At 44.4% G+C, this 19,029-nt stretch overlaps 1 protein-coding gene across 6 annotated transcripts in view; it reads right to left on the reverse strand.

The window, feature by feature from the left end:
• Nucleotides 1-18,903, reverse strand: part of LOC120028819 (eukaryotic translation initiation factor 4 gamma 1-like) — a 65,277-nt gene extending 46,374 nt beyond the window's left edge. For 3 of the 6 annotated variants that reach the window (XM_038974062.1, XM_038974063.1, XM_038974059.1), the window contains exons 1-6: nt 18,564-18,685; nt 12,725-12,804; nt 12,508-12,613; nt 12,299-12,382; nt 5,018-5,194; nt 4,252-4,351 (exon numbers count right to left, since the gene is read on the reverse strand). In XM_038974062.1, coding sequence (XP_038829990.1) covers nt 4,252-4,351; nt 5,018-5,194; nt 12,299-12,382; nt 12,508-12,570 — 424 coding nt within the window. In that variant the 5' untranslated portion in view covers nt 12,571-12,613; nt 12,725-12,804; nt 18,564-18,685. Of the gene's footprint in view, nt 1-4,251; nt 4,352-5,017; nt 5,195-12,298; nt 12,383-12,507; nt 12,614-12,724; nt 12,805-17,214; nt 17,233-18,563; nt 18,693-18,884 lie in introns of those variants that run through there. The other 3 variants (XM_038974060.1, XM_038974061.1, XM_038974064.1) reach the window with 3 other exon arrangements.
• Between the last annotated feature and the right edge of the window lie 126 nt (nt 18,904-19,029).

A 19,029-nucleotide genomic window follows, 5' to 3' on the forward strand; every position in this document is an offset into this window, starting at 1 on the left:
AGAAGGATGGAGAGGTGGAACATGCAGGAAAAGAGAAAGCAAAGGGAACAGGACTTTCTTGGAAAGCGTCCCATCCCAGTAAATAAGAGCTTGAGATATGAGTCACGACAAGAGGGAGGGAGAGGATGGGGGAGTAGAGGGATGGAGAGAATGGGGTTAAAAGGAGACTAACCAGACAGCAGCACATAGTTACCCTCAGCTATGCTGGGAGCTCATCCTAAATGCACGGTTCCCCATCTCAATGGCAGCCTGAGAGTGTGAGAGAGGAAAACACCGGGTAGAAGAGGGTATCGTCTTCCCCCTTTCTCTGAATTCCTACTCCTCTCAGTCTACAGCTGTGTTATGCCCTCAAAACTGCTCAAAGCCTCTTTTTACTACTCTCCTTCCTCATTCACTTGGCCTCTCTCAGTCCGTCCTTCCCCATTTCTCTCAAAGTTTATCCACAAGCAGTGTGTGTGAGACACACACACAGTACCAGTCAAAAGGAGGAAGCAAGTCTTATTATTGGTGAGATGGCACCGACAGACATGGTCACCTCGCTTCAGGTCCTTTAAAAAAACTGCATAGTTTCTTAAGGACCTGAAGCGAGGCGACCATGTCTGGCGGCGCCATCTCACCAATAATAAGAAAAAACATAAAACATTTTTTAAAAACTGCATAGTTTCCTATGTATTATTCCTTACATTGTTAGTCCAGAAAATCTCAACAGTTATTTCATACAGCTGGGAAGAACTACTGGAAATAAAAGCGATGTCAACTTATCAACATTACGACCAGGAATACGTCTTTCCCGAAGCAGATCCTTTGTTCGGACCTCCACCCTGGACATGGGATCTTATCCCAGAGGCCGACCCAAAACAAAGTGGTCGTCGCAGGAGGGGCAGACGGAGAAGCCTACTGGTCAGACTCAGAAGGCGGGCACACCACCCACCGCTTCCGAGCATATTACTCGCCAATGTCCAATCTCTAGATAACAAGGTGTACGAAATTAGGGCACGAGTTGCCTTCCAGAGAGACATCAGAGATCGTAACATTCTCTGTTTCACGGAAACATGGCTCACTCGGGATATGTTGTCAGAGTCGGTACAGCCACCCGGTTTCTTCACGCATCGCGCCGACAGAAACAAACATCTCTCTGGTAAGAAGGGCGGGAGTGTATGCCTTATGATTAACGACTCATGGTGTAATCACAACAACATACAGGAACTCAAGTCCTTTTATTCACCTGACCTAGAATTCCTTACAATCAAATGACCGACCGCATTATCTTCGATTATAGTCACAGCCGTGTACATCCCCCCCCAAGCAGATACCTCGTCAGCCCTGAAAGAACTTTTCTGGACTCCATGTAAACTGGAAACCATACATCCTGAGGCTGCATTTATTGTAGCTGGGGATTTTAACAAAGCTAACATGAGAACAAGACTTCCTAAATTCTATCAGCATATCGAATGCACGACACGAGATGGTAGCATTCTGGATCATTACTACTGTAACTTCCGCGATGCATACAAAGCCCCCGCCCTGCAATTCAGCAAATCTGACCATGACTCTATTTTGTTGCTCGCAGCCAATAGACAGAAACTAAAACAGGAAACGCCCGTGCTCAGGTCTATCCAACGCTGGTCTGACTAATCGGATTCCACGCTTCAAGATTGCTTCGATCACGTGGACTGGGATATGTTCCGAATAGCCTCATACATCATCAATGTTATTGTCTACGCTGACTCGGTGAGCGAGTTTATAAGCAAGTGCATCAGAGATGTCGTACCCACTGTGACCCACTATTAAAACCTTTCCTAACCAGAAACCAGACAAACTGAGTCATTGAGACAGCATGTTAGTGCCGTAAAAGTGTGTGTTTGCCACGTGCAAATACAGTATGTGAGCGCATGAGCATCAGTAGCTTTGTGAGGCATTGAGAGAGAGCACGTGACTATTGGATTGTGTGCACGTGTGAGCATGCAAATATGGGCCTCTGAATGCGTGTTTGTATGAGTGTGTGACCCTACTTCACCCTCCAAGCTAGTTAATTCTATTAGACTGGCACCACGAGGTGAAAAAAGAAAAGTGCTCACTCCTCCAAATGATATGTCATCTACTATGACATCTGACCAGATCTATAAATAGCACACACACCCCTCTCTTACACAGAAACATAAGCACAGATAAACTCACCAAAAAAAGAAATGTCCTCTCACTGTCAACTGCGTTTATTTTCAGCAAACTTAACATGTGTAAATATTTGTATGAACATAACAAGATTCAACAACTGAGACAAACGGAACAAGTTCCACAGACGTGTGACTAACAGAAATGGAATGTGTCCCTGAACAAAGGTGGGGGTCAAAATCAAAAGTAACAGTCAGTATCTGGTGTGGCCACCAGCTGCATTAAGTACTACAGTGCATCTCCTCCTCATGGACTGCACCAGATTTGCCAGTTCTTGCTGTGAGATGTTACCCCACTCTTCCACCAAGGCACCTGCAAGTTCCTAGACATATCTGGGGGGAATGGCCCTAGCCCTCACCCTCCGATCCAACAGGTCCCAAACGTGCTCAATGGTATTGAGATTCGGGCTCTTCACTGGCCATGGCAGAACACTGATATTCATGTATTGCAGGAAATCACGCACAGAACGAGCAGTATGGCTGGTGGCATTGTTATGCTGGAGGGTCATGTCAGGATGAGCCTGCAGGAAGGGTACCACATGAGGGAGGAGGATGTCTTCCCTGTAACGCACAGCATTGAGATTGCCTGCAATGACAACAAGCTCAGTCCAATGATGCTGTGACACACTGCCCCAGACCATGACGGACTCTCCACCTCCAAATCGATCCAGCTCCAGAGTACAGGCCTCGGTGTAACGCTCATTCCTTTGACGATAAACGCGAATCCGACCATCACAACTGGTGAGACAAAACCGCGACTTGTCAGTGAAGAGCACTTTTTCCCAGTCCTGTCTGGTCCAGTGACAGGGGGTTTGTGCCCATAGGCGACGTTGTTGCCGGTGATGTCTGGTGAGGACCTGCCTTAAAACAAGCCTACAAGCCCTCAGTCCAGCCTATCTCAGCCTATTGCGGACAGCCTGAGCACTGATGGAGGGATTGTGCGTTCCTGGTGTAACTCAGGCAGTTGTTGTTGCCATCCTGTACCTGTCCCGCAGGTGTGATGTTCGGATGTACCGATCCTGTGCAGGTGTTACACGTGGTCTGCCACTGCGAGGACGATCAGCTGTCCGTCCTGTCTCCCTGTAGCGCTGTCTTAGGCGTCTCACAGTACGGACATTGCAATTTATTGCCCTGGCCACATCTGCAGTCCTCATGCCTCCTTGCAGCATGCCTAAGGCATGTTCATGCAGATGAGCAGGGACCCTGGGCATCTTTCATTTGGTGTTTTTCCAGAGTCAGAAGAAAGGCCTCCTTAGTGTCCTAAGTTTTCATAACTGTGACCATAATTTCCTACCGTCTGTAAGCTGTTAGTGTCTTAACGACCGTTCCACAGGTGCATGTTCATTAATTGTTTATGGTTCAATGAACACGCATGGGAAACAGTGTTTAAACCCTTTACAATGAAGATCCGTGAAGTTATTTAGATTTTATTCGATTTATCTTTGAAAGACAGGGTCCTGAAAAAGGGACTTTTCTTTTTTTGCTGAGTTTATATCCACACACAACTCCCCCAGCTCTCAAAACCTTATTTACAATCAGCCATCTTGTTAAGCATGTTGGAGCAATACATGTCAACATTTTCTAAAGTAGACACCATAAATGGACTGCTCTGACCAGGTCACTGCTGAACTGTACAGACTAAGACCCTACATAGCTCACAGGCTTGTGAGCAGGGTCACCAAGCTTGTTTTCAGGAAAACCAGTGAGCTTTCTATAGCCCCTGTACAGGTGAACACATACCACTAGAGGGCAGTCAAAATCTGAATCACCAGGCCAGAGGCCTTCGTCCTGGACAAACTGAACAGGGAAATTAGGGAATTTGGAAGAGAGCACACTGTTGGGAATAACTTATTTGTGCCGAAATAAGTAACAGGTTTGGAATTTGACCTGTGTATCAGGGTTGAATTCCATTTCTCTTCAATTCAGTCAATGGAAATTCTGTTCGAAAATACATTTAAATGAATCAGGAATTGACATCCCTGTTTTCAGTGTGTCCAGGAGAGAGCGGTGTTAAGCTGAGGCCTGTGGTGTTGGGTAAAGTTGGGTATCGGCAGGCGGGGCCCCAAACAGAGCCTCTTACCATAAGTACCATATTCAGCTGGGCTGGTGCCTGGGTAGAAGCCTGGGGTGCCCGGCGGGACCGGGTACTGCTGGGGGGTGGCCACGTACGTTGACCGGTACTGAGGGAGAGAGACATGTCAGAATGGTTTAGATATAAGACCTAAATGTACATTGTAGAGTGTTCCCCAAGACCAGAGGATTCAAGGCAAGCTAAAGCTCAACTACAGAACAACAACGAGTAGGATGGAAAAGGTGTTAAGACAGTCTACTAACTAGTACTTGATATAACTCATTCAACACACAGACACACCTCTACCTTTCTTTGTCCCACACACACTTTAGTGTGGTTTTGATGGCCAACCAGCTGTGGCAGGCCTACCTCTCCTAACGTCTAACATACACCTCTCCCTCAAACACACAGTAACACCCATCCTGCTCTCTCTCTGTGGTGTTTTAATCACTGCATAATCAGGAAGGAACTGGAGGGTCAGCTGATCACCTGGCCAGGGGGAGGGGAAAGGGGCTTTTGTCCCAACACTGGCTCCATAGAGCAGAGGCCAGACTCAGCAGAATCTGTCTGACACAGGTCACCAGAGGGAGGCAGGCCACTCAAATAGCATTTATTTTCTTCCCAAATACCATAGCGGCACTTGATTGAGCTTGCCTGGCGGAAAGGAACCAATGGAACAGTCCCAAAAGGTATAGTGAATGTCTGAGTAAAGAGAATGAGAGTGGCCCCTAGTAAAGATGGAGAACCCTGTAGGAAGGGGTGGTGCTGTGTTTACCTGTCCGGGTATGAAGTAGGCGGGGCCTTGTTGGTTGGGGAAGGGGATCTGCTGTGAGGGGATCATCATCATCTGTTGGCCCGGCTGGTAGACGTGTGTGGGCGCCACGGGCCTCGGCGTGTTGCCGGGGGGCACCCGGGAGGCATTGCTGGGCAGACTGGGACGGCTGTAGTACGCCTGGAGAGAGGAGAAGATGAGGCAGTAGGAGAGAAGAGAGGAGCAAGTTATGGAAGTGTCACATGTCCTTAAGTCTCCTCTTTTGTAAAAACATTCAACAATAAAATTCAACCCAACTTTAAAAAAGGCTATTATATTTCCCCTTGCCAGTTAATACTAAAACAATTTCAACGAGCTGTTCTGGCACTTTAACAGCCTGTTCATAAAGGCAGAACCCAAACTGCTAAAAAAACAAATAATATTACTAGAATGTTCTGTGTTGCTTCATTTATATTGCGATGAGACTCTTCAAGCAATACGGTAGCCAAAAGAATGGCGAAAGGACCACAGGCATGAACAACTAGACAGACCTCTTTTCCAGGAGTCTAAGCGTTACCTGCAGTGACCTGAATCCTCCCTTCAGCAGCACATCACCCAGACACCACGTGAACACACACACAAGCGAGAGAGGGGGGGGGGTGAGAGGGGAGGGAGAGAGAGGTGGAACAAGAGGGAGTGAGAGCGGCAGTCAGTTAAGTTGACAGAAAGCAGAGAACCCCCCCACCATACACCACGTGAACACACACAAGGAAGCAAGAGAGAGGAGGAAAGGGAGTGAGAGCGGCAGTCAGTTAAGTTGACAGAAAGCAGAGCCTACCCCCACCACCCAGCAGTGAATTAACAAGCAGCATGCAAAAATGCAGGACACATCCCTAGTCCATTAAAGATGCAGGTGTGTGAGTAACTGTCCATGTGCAAAGCTAACATAGAGCACGGAGTTTCCGTTAGGAAAATGTGGCTCCGTACATTTGACCGGAAAATTTTTATGAAATTAAAAATCTCATTTCGATTACGGTAATTCATGTTAACAGAACATGCAAGTCGAGAATGCAATGATGTGCGGTCCTTCTTATCGAATTCTGATGTGCACTTTGAACACGGCAGAATAACTGTCCACAAGTAACGAACAGCAAAATCACAAGCCTATGTCAATCTACTACAGAAGAAAAGTTTAGGCAACCTATTCTATTGGTCAGCTTGTCTCGAAATAAGTAGCCTATTCAAAACAGACTCGGGTCAGTTGTGGGGCGATAGATCACAAATTCATACAACCAGTAGGCCTAGGCTACTGAATTAGAAATAAATGGGTCTGAAGCAACAGATCAGAATGTATCGCTTAAACACGTTGATAAACTTATTTCTTCACATTATAAGCACAGGGCAGTAGGCAACACGCGAAGGTTCGTTCCATAATGCAATTAGTCGGAAAACAGTTGTCAAAAGGGCACTACACATGCAAGCAGTTTCACGTGACAGATGAAAACATCCGTTAGAAAGTTTGAAATCTCTAATACCCTACTCTGAAGCAAGGTAAGACATGCCTCAATATACCCAACAAAAATATAAACAAAATGTAAAGTGTTGGTCCCATGTTTCATGAGCTGAAATAAAAGATCACAGACATTTTACAGTGGGGCAAAAAAGTATTTAGTCAGCCACCAATTGTGCAAGTTCTCCCACTTAAAAAGATGAGAGGCCTGTAATTTTCATCATAGGTACACTTCAACTATGACAGACAAAATGAGAAGAAAAAAAATCCAGAAAATCACATTGTAGGATTTTTAATGAATTTATTAGCAAATTATGGTGGAAAATAAGTATTTGGTCAATAACAAAAGTTTATCTCAATACTTTGTTATACACCCTTTGTTGGCAATGACAGAGGTCAAACGTTTTCTGTAAGTCTTCACAAGGTTTTCACACACTGTTGCTGGTATTTTGGCCCATTCCAAAATAGGGAAAGAGGATGCAGATCAAGCTGCCTTTTGAGAATCTGTAGATGAGCGAGAACTCCCACTGCCATAAATTCTACTTGCTAACATGCAATCATTGGAAAATAAAATTGATGACCTACGACTACCCTAGCAACGAGACATTAAGAACTGTAATATCTTATGTTTCACCGAGCCGTGGCTGAACGACTATATGGATAATATAGAGCTGGAGGGATTTTTAATGGACCGGCAGAACAGAGAAGCTATGTCTGGTATGACGAGGGTTGGGGGTGTGTCTTTCTGTCAATAACAGCTGGTGAGTGACGTCTAATTTTAAAGAAGTCTCGAGGTATTGCTCGCCTGAGGTAGAGTACCTTATGATAAGCTGTAGACCACACTATCTACCAAGATAGTTTTTATCTATATTATTCGTAGCCATCTATTTACCACCACAGACCGATGCTGGCACTATGACCACACTCAACCAACTCTATAAGGCCATAAGCAAACAAGAAAATGCTCACCCAGAAGCGGCGCTCCTAGTGGTTGGGGACTTTAATGCAGGTAAACTTAAATCAGTTTTACCAAATTTTTACCAGCATGTCACATGTGCAACCAGAGGAATTCCTGCTTACAAGCAAAAACTAAAGCAGGGGCGGCAGGTAGCCTAGTGGTTAGAGCGTTGGGCCAGCAACTGAAAGGTTGTTAGATCAAATCCCTGAGCAGACAAAGTAAAAATCTGTCGTTCTGTCCCTGAACAAGGCAGTTAAACCACTGTTCCTAGGCAGTCACTGTAAATAAGAATGTGTTCTTAACTGACGTGCCTAGTAAAAAATAAATAAAAATTAACCTTTATTTAAATCGCTCAATACGGAAGTGGTCAGATGACATGGATGCTACAGGACTGTTTTTCTAGCACAGGCTGGAACATGTTCTGGGATTCATCCAATGGCTTGAGGAGTACACCACCTCAGTCACCAGCTTCATCAATAAGTGCATCGACGACATCGTCCCCACAGTGACCGTACGTACATATCCCAACCAAAAGCCATGGATTTTAGGCAACATACGCATCAAGCTAAAGCTGCCGCTTAATAAATCCCGCTACGCCCTCAGACGAACCATCAAACAAGCAAAGTGTCAACACAGAATTAAGATTGAATCCTACTACACCGGCTACGCCGCTTGTCGGATGTGGCATTCTTGAAAACTATCACGGACTACAAAGGGAAACCCAGATGCGAGCTGCCCAGTGACGCGAGCCTACCAGACCACCTTAATTCCTTTTATGCTTGCTTCGAGACAAGCAACACTGAAGCATCCACAAGAGCACCAGCTGTTCTGGATGACTGTGTGATAACACCCTCGGTAGCCGATGTGAGCAAGACCTTTAAAAAACAGGACCAACTGGCACGTGTCTTCACTGACATTTTCAACCTCTCCCTGACAGTCTGTAATACCTACATGTTTCAAGCAGACTACAATAGTCCCTGTGCCAAATTAAGCGAAGGTAACCTGCCTAAATGATTACCGCCCCGTAGCACTCACGCCGGTAGCCATGAAGTGCTTTGAAAGGCTGGTCATTGCCCACACCACATGCATCCTCCTGGATACCCAAGACCAGGTATTCGCAAACAGGGTTACGCGTACCCTGTCAGGGGGAACGCCAAATAAAAATGTGATTCACATGAAAAAAACTATAATCGTGAAAACAACCCCCCCCCTCACATTTTCAAACAAATTTTCCATACATTTGGGTGAGTTTTTTTTCCCTCCCTAGCCCGAGTAGCCTAGTTTCACTTCCAAAAATAAAATGAAACCATCTAGGGTTCAGCGAAACAACAAATGTCAAATACAGATAGCCTAGTCAAATAATTAACAACCAATCACATACACCGTTACTCTCTCGCGGGAATTCCACTAACGGTCCGTTTGCAGCCACATGTAGCTGCTGCTCATTCCGTTTGTTCGAAAATGGATAACAAAAAGTCCCGCGTCCATAGACACACATACCAGCTCTACTGGTAGTACTGCTACAACCAGCGGTACTACACCTGCACCTGTCGACGACAGGTTATTCTGCTTCCACGAGCACATCCAATGCTAGCATCAGATATTTCTACATTTGTTGTTAGCCCAGCTAGCATGGACACTGACAGTTGTGAATATGATGCAGCTGAAGAGCTACTGCCCCCTCATCCGGGAAAGCACCGAACAGACAGGGACGTTGGACCATTGAAGAGACGCAAATATGATGAGATCTACATTGATTTGGGGTTCACTTATATTGGGAGTAGTGCCTTTCCTCAGCAACAAAAGTACTAATCTCACAACTCGATGAAACCTTCACTCTTGCGCAGACATTTGAAAAATAAGCCACAGGAGTTTTTGGAGCAAGAATTAAGACGACTTTCAAGTAGTAAGACATGTATAAAAGCAACCGATACCATAAATAAGAAGTGGCTAGAAGCATCTTATATGGTGAGCTACCGAGTGGCTAGGACAGGCAAGCCCCATACTATTGTGGAGGACTTCATTCTTCCTGCTGCAGCGGATATGTCTGGAACAATACTGGGGGAAAAGGACCAAAAAACTACAGACAATTTCTTCATCAAACAACACTGTCACAACGCATCAGTGACATGGCAGGAGATGTTTTGAAACAATTACTGCTTCACATACAAGCCAGTGAATTCCATGCATTACAGCTGGATGAGTCAACAGACATGACGGGCCTGGCACAGCTCCTGGTATATGTCCGTTACGTTTATGGGGCTTAATTAAGGAAGACATCCTCTTCAGCAAACCACTGGAAAACAGGACAACAGGAGAGGATATTTTTAAAGTACTGCACAGCTTTGTGACATCAAACAGACTTGTGGTGGTCAAGATGTGTTGGTATCTGTACTGATGACGCAAAAGCCATGACAGGGAGACATAGTGGAGTGGTAACGCGTGTGCAAGCAGTTGCTCCCGACGCCACTTGGGTACACTGCAGCATCCACCGAGAGGCTCTTGCTGCCAAGGGAATGCCTGACAGCTTGAAAGACGTTTTGGACACTACAGTGAAAATGGTTAACTTTGTTAAAGCAAGGCCCCTGAACTCTTGTTTATTTTCTGCACTATGCAATGATATGGGCAGCGACCACGTAACGCTTTTACAACATACAGAAGTGCGCTGGTTATCAAGGAGCAAAGTATTGGCATGCTTTTTTGAATTGAGAGACGAGCTTAAAGTTCTTTACTGATTATAATTTTCACTTGTCTGACAGCTTGCATATGATGACAAGTTTCTCACACGACTGGCCTATCTGGGTGATGTTTTTCTCTCGCCTGAATGATCTGAATCTAGGATTACAGGGACTCTCCGCAACTATATTCAATGTGCGGGACAAAAATTGAGGCTAAGAAGTTGGAGCTCTTCTCTGTCTGCATTAACAAGGACAACACACAGGTCTTTCCATCATTGTAGGATTGTTTTGTGTGCCAATGAACTCAAGCTTACGGACAATGTCACATGTGACATAGCGAAGCACCTGAGTGAGTTGGGTGCGCAATTACGCAGGTACTTTCCCGAAACGGACGACACAAACTGGATTCGTTATCCCTTTCATGCCCTGCCTCCAGTACACTTACCGCTATCTGAACAAGAGAGCTTCAACGAAATTGCAACAAGCGGTTCTATGAAAATTGAATTTAAATCAGAAGCCACTGCCAGATTTCTGGATTGGGCTGCGCTCAGAGTGTTCTGCCTTGGCAAATCACGCTGTTAAGACACTGATGCACTTTGCAACCATGTACCTATGTGAGAGTGGGTTCTCGGCCTTCACTAGCATAAAAACTAAACACAGGCACAGACTGTGTGTGGAAAATTATTTAAGGCTGAGACTCTCTCTAATACAACCCAACATTGCAGAGTTATGTGCATCTTTTCAAGCACACCCTTCTCATTAACCTGTTGTAAGCTATTTTTTTAGGCAAGTCAATTAAGAACAAATTCTTATTTTACAACGACGGCCTAGGAACAGTGGGTTAACTGCCTTGTTCAGGGGCAGAATGACAGATTTTTACCTTGTCAGCTCGGGGATTCGATCGAGCATCCTTTAGGTTACTGGCCCAACTCTCTAACCACTAGGCTATCTGCCTCCCCTATTCACAATTTTCAATGAACAAATAAGGTTGTATATGTAAGATGGCTAAATAAAGAGCAAAGTAATTGATTATTATATGTGCCCTGGTCCTATAAGAGCTCTTTGTCACTTCCCATGAGCCGGGTTGTGACAAACTCCCTCACTCTTATGTTTAATAAATGTATTGTATAGTGTGTGTGGCAGGCTTACAATGATGGCAAAAAACAACATTTGAGAGTGTTCTGACCCTGGTGCTAGAAGGGGTACGCAGCTGGAGATGGAATGTTTGAAGAGGTACGGGACTATAAAAAGTTTGGGAACCACTGCCCTAGACCCATTCCAATTTGCATACCGCCCCAACAGATCCACAAATAACGCAATCTAAATTCTGGAAACTAACCGAAAAGCATGTCCAGTCAAATATATTTCCATCAATGAATAGGCAAAAAAGCATTACAATCTTCTCCTGGACAACTAACTGGCCAGAGCCAAATTTCATTTATTGTTGTTTCTGCCATTACCAGCTAATGGAAACCCTGGTGTGTGAACATGATAAGTTCCCAATGAATGCGGTCCTCAGAGACAAGACATCCCAGAATACTTTCTGAATAGGATTCTACAGCAGATTAAATCTCTTAGCCTCCCATATTACACATGAGTAGGTTTTAGAACATTCAGTGCTCAGAAACAGTTCATGAAGACAGGAAATGCAAGTGAAGAGAATTCCACACTGCCCATAATTCCAACCCAGCCCACCCAAATCAGACTGTTAGTACCTGTTGGTGTAAAGCACGGGGCACGGGGGCGAACTAGAAAAGGAGGGCAAGACAGGTCACAGGTCAGAGGTTAAAACCACATAGGACACCAGCTGGAGAGCAGCGGATACAACCTTCCTCCATAACCACACAGATAGGAAGGCAGGGAGCAGGGATTAACAAGAGGATTCAGAACACAATACAAGTCTCATCTGAGATCTGACATAATGATTTTGCCTTCCAGAAGTAACGTTGACAGGTTGGAACGTACACACACTGGGCGCTAAAACCGTATGAGATGGAATCAACAGGAGAGCTTAGTTGTAGGAAAGAGTGAGAGTTGGCATGTAGCATAATCTACATTCCTACCAATGGATTAAGATACTGCACTACAGAGAAGCATCTGACAGCTGAAATAATAAGTAATGTCAAGAGGTGAAGCTGTGGGGTGACGAACATGTGTACCTGTTGGGGCTGTGGCGCTGGGTTCATTTGTGGAGGTGGGGTGGCAAAGACAACAGAGGGGCGCTGTCCAGGAGGGAAGGTGGGCTGTGAACGTGAGAGAAAAAGAGGAAATGAGGGGAGAGACCATGATCAACAATAAGGTTACTGATTGGACAAACCACAAGACAAGATTGGAGCTTCAATCTAAACAGATAGTAGATTCCCCTTACTAGCTGGAGTCCGGGGGAGGGGGCAGGGTGGGGTCGCGTTAAAGACTGTGGTGCTTTATTCATTTCATGTGGTTCTGCATGGGTGCACTCGGACCTGCACAGAAATCTGAGAGGAGGAATAACAGAGTGGAGGAGGTGAAGAGAAAAATCAGTGATGAACTAGAAGAGAGCGAGAGACCAAGAGAATGGTGTTTAGGCTTTGTTGATCAGCACTCACACTTTGAACCGTGTTTAGTCCCAGGAACGGGAGCAAGGATGTGGTGTGCCAACGTGGTGGTCGTCTGTCCTCTGATCAACCTATCAGAGAGAGAGGGTGAAAGGTAAGATTGTCATCTCAGTTATGAGTCCCCTGTGTACCAATCCATTGGATACAATCCTATTCTCCAGGAGATGGGCATATTTTCTAGGGCTGGGAATTGCCAGGACCTCGCGATATGACTTAGGTGCCAATACAAAATTGCGATTCTATATGTACGCTATTGCGATTCGATACTGCGATTTTATTGCAAGTTGATGTTCTAAACATACCTATTACATAGGTACGTCTGCTGCAGAGACGAGAGATTAAGAGAAAATGAGTTTATCAGTCATGGAAATAAATAAAGTGTTGAAAACATGTTGTCTCTATTTAAAAAAGGAGAACAAGCAACAGGATGAAAAATACCAGCGTTTTGGCACAGGTACAGCAGACTAGAGTTAAAAAAAAAAAATAGGGCTTAGGTGGCAGGTGGGGTGGGGGCGTGGCCAATGGAGCGGTCGCTGACCGAACATTTTAGGCCTTCCTGTTGGCCGCAATCACAAAATATCACCTTTTTTATAAAGCAGATTTCCTGCAATTCTACACATCTCGCTATGGGGCTTGAGAGAACATTTTCAGTTTTAAAGCAGATTTCCAGCAATTCTACACATTTTGCCATGGCTTATGTCATCTGAGTGACTCAAACATAACAAAATTGACCCCATACCAATGGAGGCCCCAGTCAAAAAAAAAATATCCTCTCCATCCTTACTATGACTATGGTCCCGATGGCCCCTGGGTGAAACCCAACATTGTTTACTCCTAAAGTAACAGTAAATGCAGACTGCCCTGCCACACAAAGAGCAGTGGGGAAAAGCCCCAAATCATGCCGAGTCCATGTTTTTTAAATGGAAATTACACTTCTGTCAGGTGAAAGAAGCCAAAACAGAAAAACTGACTGTTAGACAGAGGAGAAGAAAAGCACACTAGACAAACCCAGCACCTTTAAAAAAATATATATTGACTGTCGGAACAGCAAACTTAGACATTTTCCACTGACGCTACCACACCCTCAGAACGGTGGGGGAGTTGGAAGGGAAATGGCAATGTCTCTAAAAAGGAGGTGCTGGTTGATTATGGTCAGAAACAGAGGGAGATTATAGCCCCGGAGTGTGAACTCCGCACAAAGGGCTCTCCACAGTCTATGCAAACGGAGGTCTGTTTACACCAAGTTCCAAAAATTCAGCCGCACAAATGTACATAGAACTACATAGTGATGCAAACAGACCTACCTTGGCTTCTGTTGCATAGACCCCTTTAGAGGGTCTCCCTGTGCTCACCCTGACAGCAAGACAGCCAATGAAAGACTGCTTCACCCTGTGGGGAGAGACCCATGTTTTCCAAAGGGGACCCTGGGACACACCCTATAGCAGAGACCTAAAGCTGTTCCCTCAGAAAGGGATGGATGGAGGCTACAGTTGAGTTCCCTGATGAGCGAACAGTGATGACCATATACAGTGCCTTCGGAAAGTATTCAGACCACTTGACTTTTTCCACACTTCGTTACGTTACAGCCTTCTCCTCTAAAATTGATTAAACAGTTAAATCTTTTAAAATCTATACACAATACCCCATAATGACAAAGAAAAAACAGGTTTGGCCTTTTTAATAATTTATTTTAAAAAATTAAAAAACTGAAATATCACATTTACATAAGTATTCAGACCCTTTACTCAGTACTTTGTTGAAGCACATTTGGCAGCAATTACAGCCTTGAGTCTTCTTCGGTATGTTGCTACAAGATACGCACACCTGTATTTGGGGCATTTCTCCCATTATTTTCTGCAGATCCTCTTAAGCTTCGTCTTGGTTGGATGGGGAGCATTGCTGCACAGCTATTTTCAGGTATCTCCAGAGATGGTCAAGCTGGTTCAAGTCCGGGTTCCAGCTGGGCCACTCAAGGACATTCAGAGACTTGTCCTGAATCATGTCCAATCAATTGAATTTAACACAGGTGGACTCACGTGCGCGAGTGGTGCAAAATAAATGTACACATGCATGTTATTCAATCATTGCGCGACAACTGCTCGCGAGTTAGAACTTGGTTCTATTTATGATGCTCAACGCGCTGCAAGTACTGCCTCTCAAATATCCTCATTGGTTTTTAGGAGCATACAGTATACCCACGTGGGTGACTGAAAGATGAACTGAGGTCCACACTGCAGTTGGTTGTAGTAATGCACCGTAAAGTTGGTTGCCAACCGCCATATAAAGTCCTTAGATGAAAAAGAAGCAGGAGAGATGACGAGAAACCATTTCAATTGACCGTTTTATCTGTGGATTAATTGTCGGCGTAGAGGACCTTGTGCATTTCAGGTAAAATATCAACCCAATGTTTATATCCCAGGACAAATTAGCTAGCAATAGGAAGCTAGCTAGCTACCTAAATTGCCATACATGTTTAATGCTTTTCAACCTGTCCCCAACTTAATATAATTGGTTCAGAGTTGGTTTTGATATTTCAACCTGCATGTCCTGATTGCGTCTGGTGTGGGGGGGACAAAAATCAACATGGTGCAGAAATGTTTTGGTACCCTTCGACAGATCTGTACCTCAACACAATCCTGTCTCGCGCTCTACGGACAGTTCCTTTGACATCATGGATTGGTATTTGCTCTGACATGCACTGTCAGCTGTAGAACCTTATATAGACAGGTGTGTGCCTTTCCAAATGATGTTAAATTCAATTGATTGGACACAGGTGGACTCCAATCAAAACATCTCAAAGATGATCAATGGAAACAGGATGCACCTGACCTCAATTTCATGTCTCAAAGGGTCTGAATACTTATGTAAATAAGACATTTGTTTTTCTAAAAACCTGTTTTCGCATTGTCCTTATGGGGTATTGTGTGTAGATTGTTGAGAAATTGTTTTTATTTAATACATTTTAGAATAAGGCTGTAACGTAACAAACTGTGGAAACAGTCAAGGGGTCTGAACAGAGACCGATGCATAAGCCCAACATGACACCATGACCTAGTGATGGTCGCCTTAACAAAGCTGAAAAAGTGTTTGTTTGCGTGTGTAACTATGCACTAGTAGTGGATAATTCTAGCTGTGCGTCTATGTGAACGGTAGCATCACGGTAAGTTCACAAAACGTTTTGTTATGTAATCTCAACCCCCAAGAGTACTTCAGGCAGGCAATTACTAAACAGTGGCATTGACATGTCACATGCTTAACGATTCAAACACACTAGCTTGCAGGACCTTTGAAACGTCTGTTGCTATGAGATACCATGCTTTAGAGTTTTACAGTATCAGCCAGGTCAATAGGCCTATGGCAGTGCCACACAAAGAAATGTATGTCTGTGATGGAAAGGAAGGAAACAAGACATCACTCGCATCATTTTTCTATGTAAACCATAGCTTAATATATAACAAGCCTTACGGGGGACATCGGGGGCCAATTGGCTCTGGATTGTTGTGGTCTGTCTTGTCCTAAAATTCTTGCTACAATGACCTCATTCCTATCACTACTCATCAGCCAGATCCCATCCCTGAGAGCTGTGATAAAGAACAACTTTACATCTGTTGGGCAGAATTTAATGACAGTGTTCTCTGTACATTGGATTTGGATTATCAACAACATTCAGATCACAGGTGAGTGATCTCATTTTCTACATCAGGACTTCCTAACCCTTTTCACCCAGGACCAGACAGGTGTGTACCCCTAAGTGGCACAGTGGTCTAAGGCACTGCATCTCAGTGCAAGACGCATCACTACAGTCCAAATCCAGGCTGTATCACACCTGACAATTGGCCCAGCATCGTCCGGGTTTGGCTGTCATTGTAAATAATTATTTGTTCTTACTGATTTACCTAGTTAAATAATGGTTACATTACTAAATTACAATGGTGGCACACTTGGCAGGCTAAAGCAGTTATTGGTTACTGGTCATCACAATTCCACTAGTGTTATTTACAATGACGAATTCAACATGAAAGCCAAAGCTATTCACCAAAAAAAGCATTTGGTAGAGGACTAATAATGGGGCACATCTGGGATCATGGCTCGCCTGCCTCAAGGCTCACGAGCTACTCTGAATCGGCATCCATTTTGAGCCGAGGTTCTCAGCCAAATTCACTTGTCCGTAAACGCCGTATATCGGCAATCGCTTCTCTAATGCTGATGTTACTACAACAGAAAGACAACTTGTCGGACATCCTTGCCAAACAAGACCAGACATTTGAGCGAATGCCAAATGAATTATTTCCTACGCTACATTATCCTCTTAGCATTAATGTACAAGCCACACACCGGTCATTTTTCATTCACGCACAACATACATAATTACAAATTCACAGGACAACAAAAAAAGCAGACCTGACGACTGTCACATAATAGACACAGTAATATTGCTAACTACATGCATGTAGGCTACGGATTGTGGATAACTTTCAAACCCTCAGTTCTGCCAAGTTCCGATAACGTGAGACGAAAAGGCGTGTAGGACGGCTACGCTGTGTGGCGCCATGTTGTTCAAACAGCTTTTTCGATCGTCACTAGTTACCACAGCGTTATAAACACCACCTATTTATACAATTTACCCTAACCACAGTGCTAACCTCATGTCTAGCCTTAAATTAAGACCAAAAAGCTAATATGTGTTTTACATTTTTTTTTACGATATAGCCAATTCTGACTTTGTGGCTGTGTTAACTAGCTAGTTGCAACCAGCTCTTTCCCAAGCCAACTTGAGTTACCACGTGGTTGGTTTTCAGGCTTTAGCGCGCGTAGTAAGTGTGGCACAGTGCACGCACACGCAGCAGCCGGCTTCTTGTTCTCCTCTATTCTCTTAACGGATTTAGATTCTCTAATTTGCAGTTTTTCTGCTTTGTTTGATTGTCAACGCTTACAGCAAACCCTAAAGTGCATATGATTACATGCAGGCTAGCAAGCAAGTAGTTGGTGATGAACGTTCCACTCCGTTCTCTTATATCGAGGCGGATATATGTGAACGAAATTGAGCGTTCCTCAGCTAGCAAGCGGTCTCCCAAATACCGAAAAGATTAAGAATGAAAAGATGGAAACTAACGTCTGTGGCAACTACTACCAGTAAACTGATCAGCATCAGTGCCATTTCAACCGCAGGGTAGCATCCTCGTCATGCTGTGTCATCCTCTGAACATGACGCATGGGATCCAAGGAACGAACTTGCCTATGTGGATCCTACCACACTGGCCATACATAAGCAGTATGTATTCTCAGTTAACTGAGATCCCACAATATCACATCCCTCTGTCAAATTACACACGCCACAAATGTGGGCTATATGCCGCGTTCAAAACAACTGGGAACTAAAAAAAAGAGTCCCAACTGAGAAAACCCATTTGGAACAGTCATCCAGTCGGACACTTTCTAGGACTAAGACTTTCCGACCTGAAGAGTATTGGCGTCATGACTTGACCTCTTTTTCCTAGTTCCCAGTTGTCTAGAAAGCAACACAACTAGATAACACTGGTTACAACACAGCCATGCGGACTGGGAAGGCGACAAAATGCTGCAACCTTAACCAGCACCAGCTAACTACAGGTACGTCAACTATAACGTTAATTCTTTAACGATTGGGTTCAATGTCCATTCCTCAAGAATAAAGTAACATATGACATAACATTTGTTACCAAAAACAAGCAACCCACAAACCGAGAAAAGCATAGGACAGTTTCTCATAACGTTAACAAATCCAACTGAAGTTAGTTTGCTACCTCAAATCAATACCAAGCCAGCCAACGGCTGCATATAGAATTCTTACCATACATTTGCTCAATGTTGAAGGATATTGGCTAGCTAATAAAGTGATTCAAAATGTCGAAACCTTCTGCCTTCGTCAATTCTATTTCGTAAGCTAACGTTTATCACCACTTAGGAAGGGGGTGTCCTATCCCTTTTTGGGGTGGGGGTTGGTCGGGCTAGCAGAGGAAAAATCAGTCTGGAAAAGGAGCGACAACTCTATCCCCCAGATCGATCTACTGGGCTTAAAGTCCATTTAAAAGCGCGGATGAATGCTGATTGTCAATTGGTTTCTCACAGTTCTGAACTAGCAAAGAATATAGTTGAAAACCCTAACATTTACCTTTCTCTCCTTCAGTCCGCAGTCGGACGGTCCCGGAAGCCGGTAGTCAAATTCCGGTTTAATCAGTCATGTGACAGGGACGCCGGTGTGATTTTAGCTACACGTTTTAGTTAACGAACTGTTGAACCACAAACTAATGTGCAGT

This window comes from Salvelinus namaycush, chromosome 34, assembly GCF_016432855.1.
Source record: "Salvelinus namaycush isolate Seneca chromosome 34, SaNama_1.0, whole genome shotgun sequence".
Classification (NCBI taxonomy): domain Eukaryota; kingdom Metazoa; phylum Chordata; class Actinopteri; order Salmoniformes; family Salmonidae; genus Salvelinus; species Salvelinus namaycush.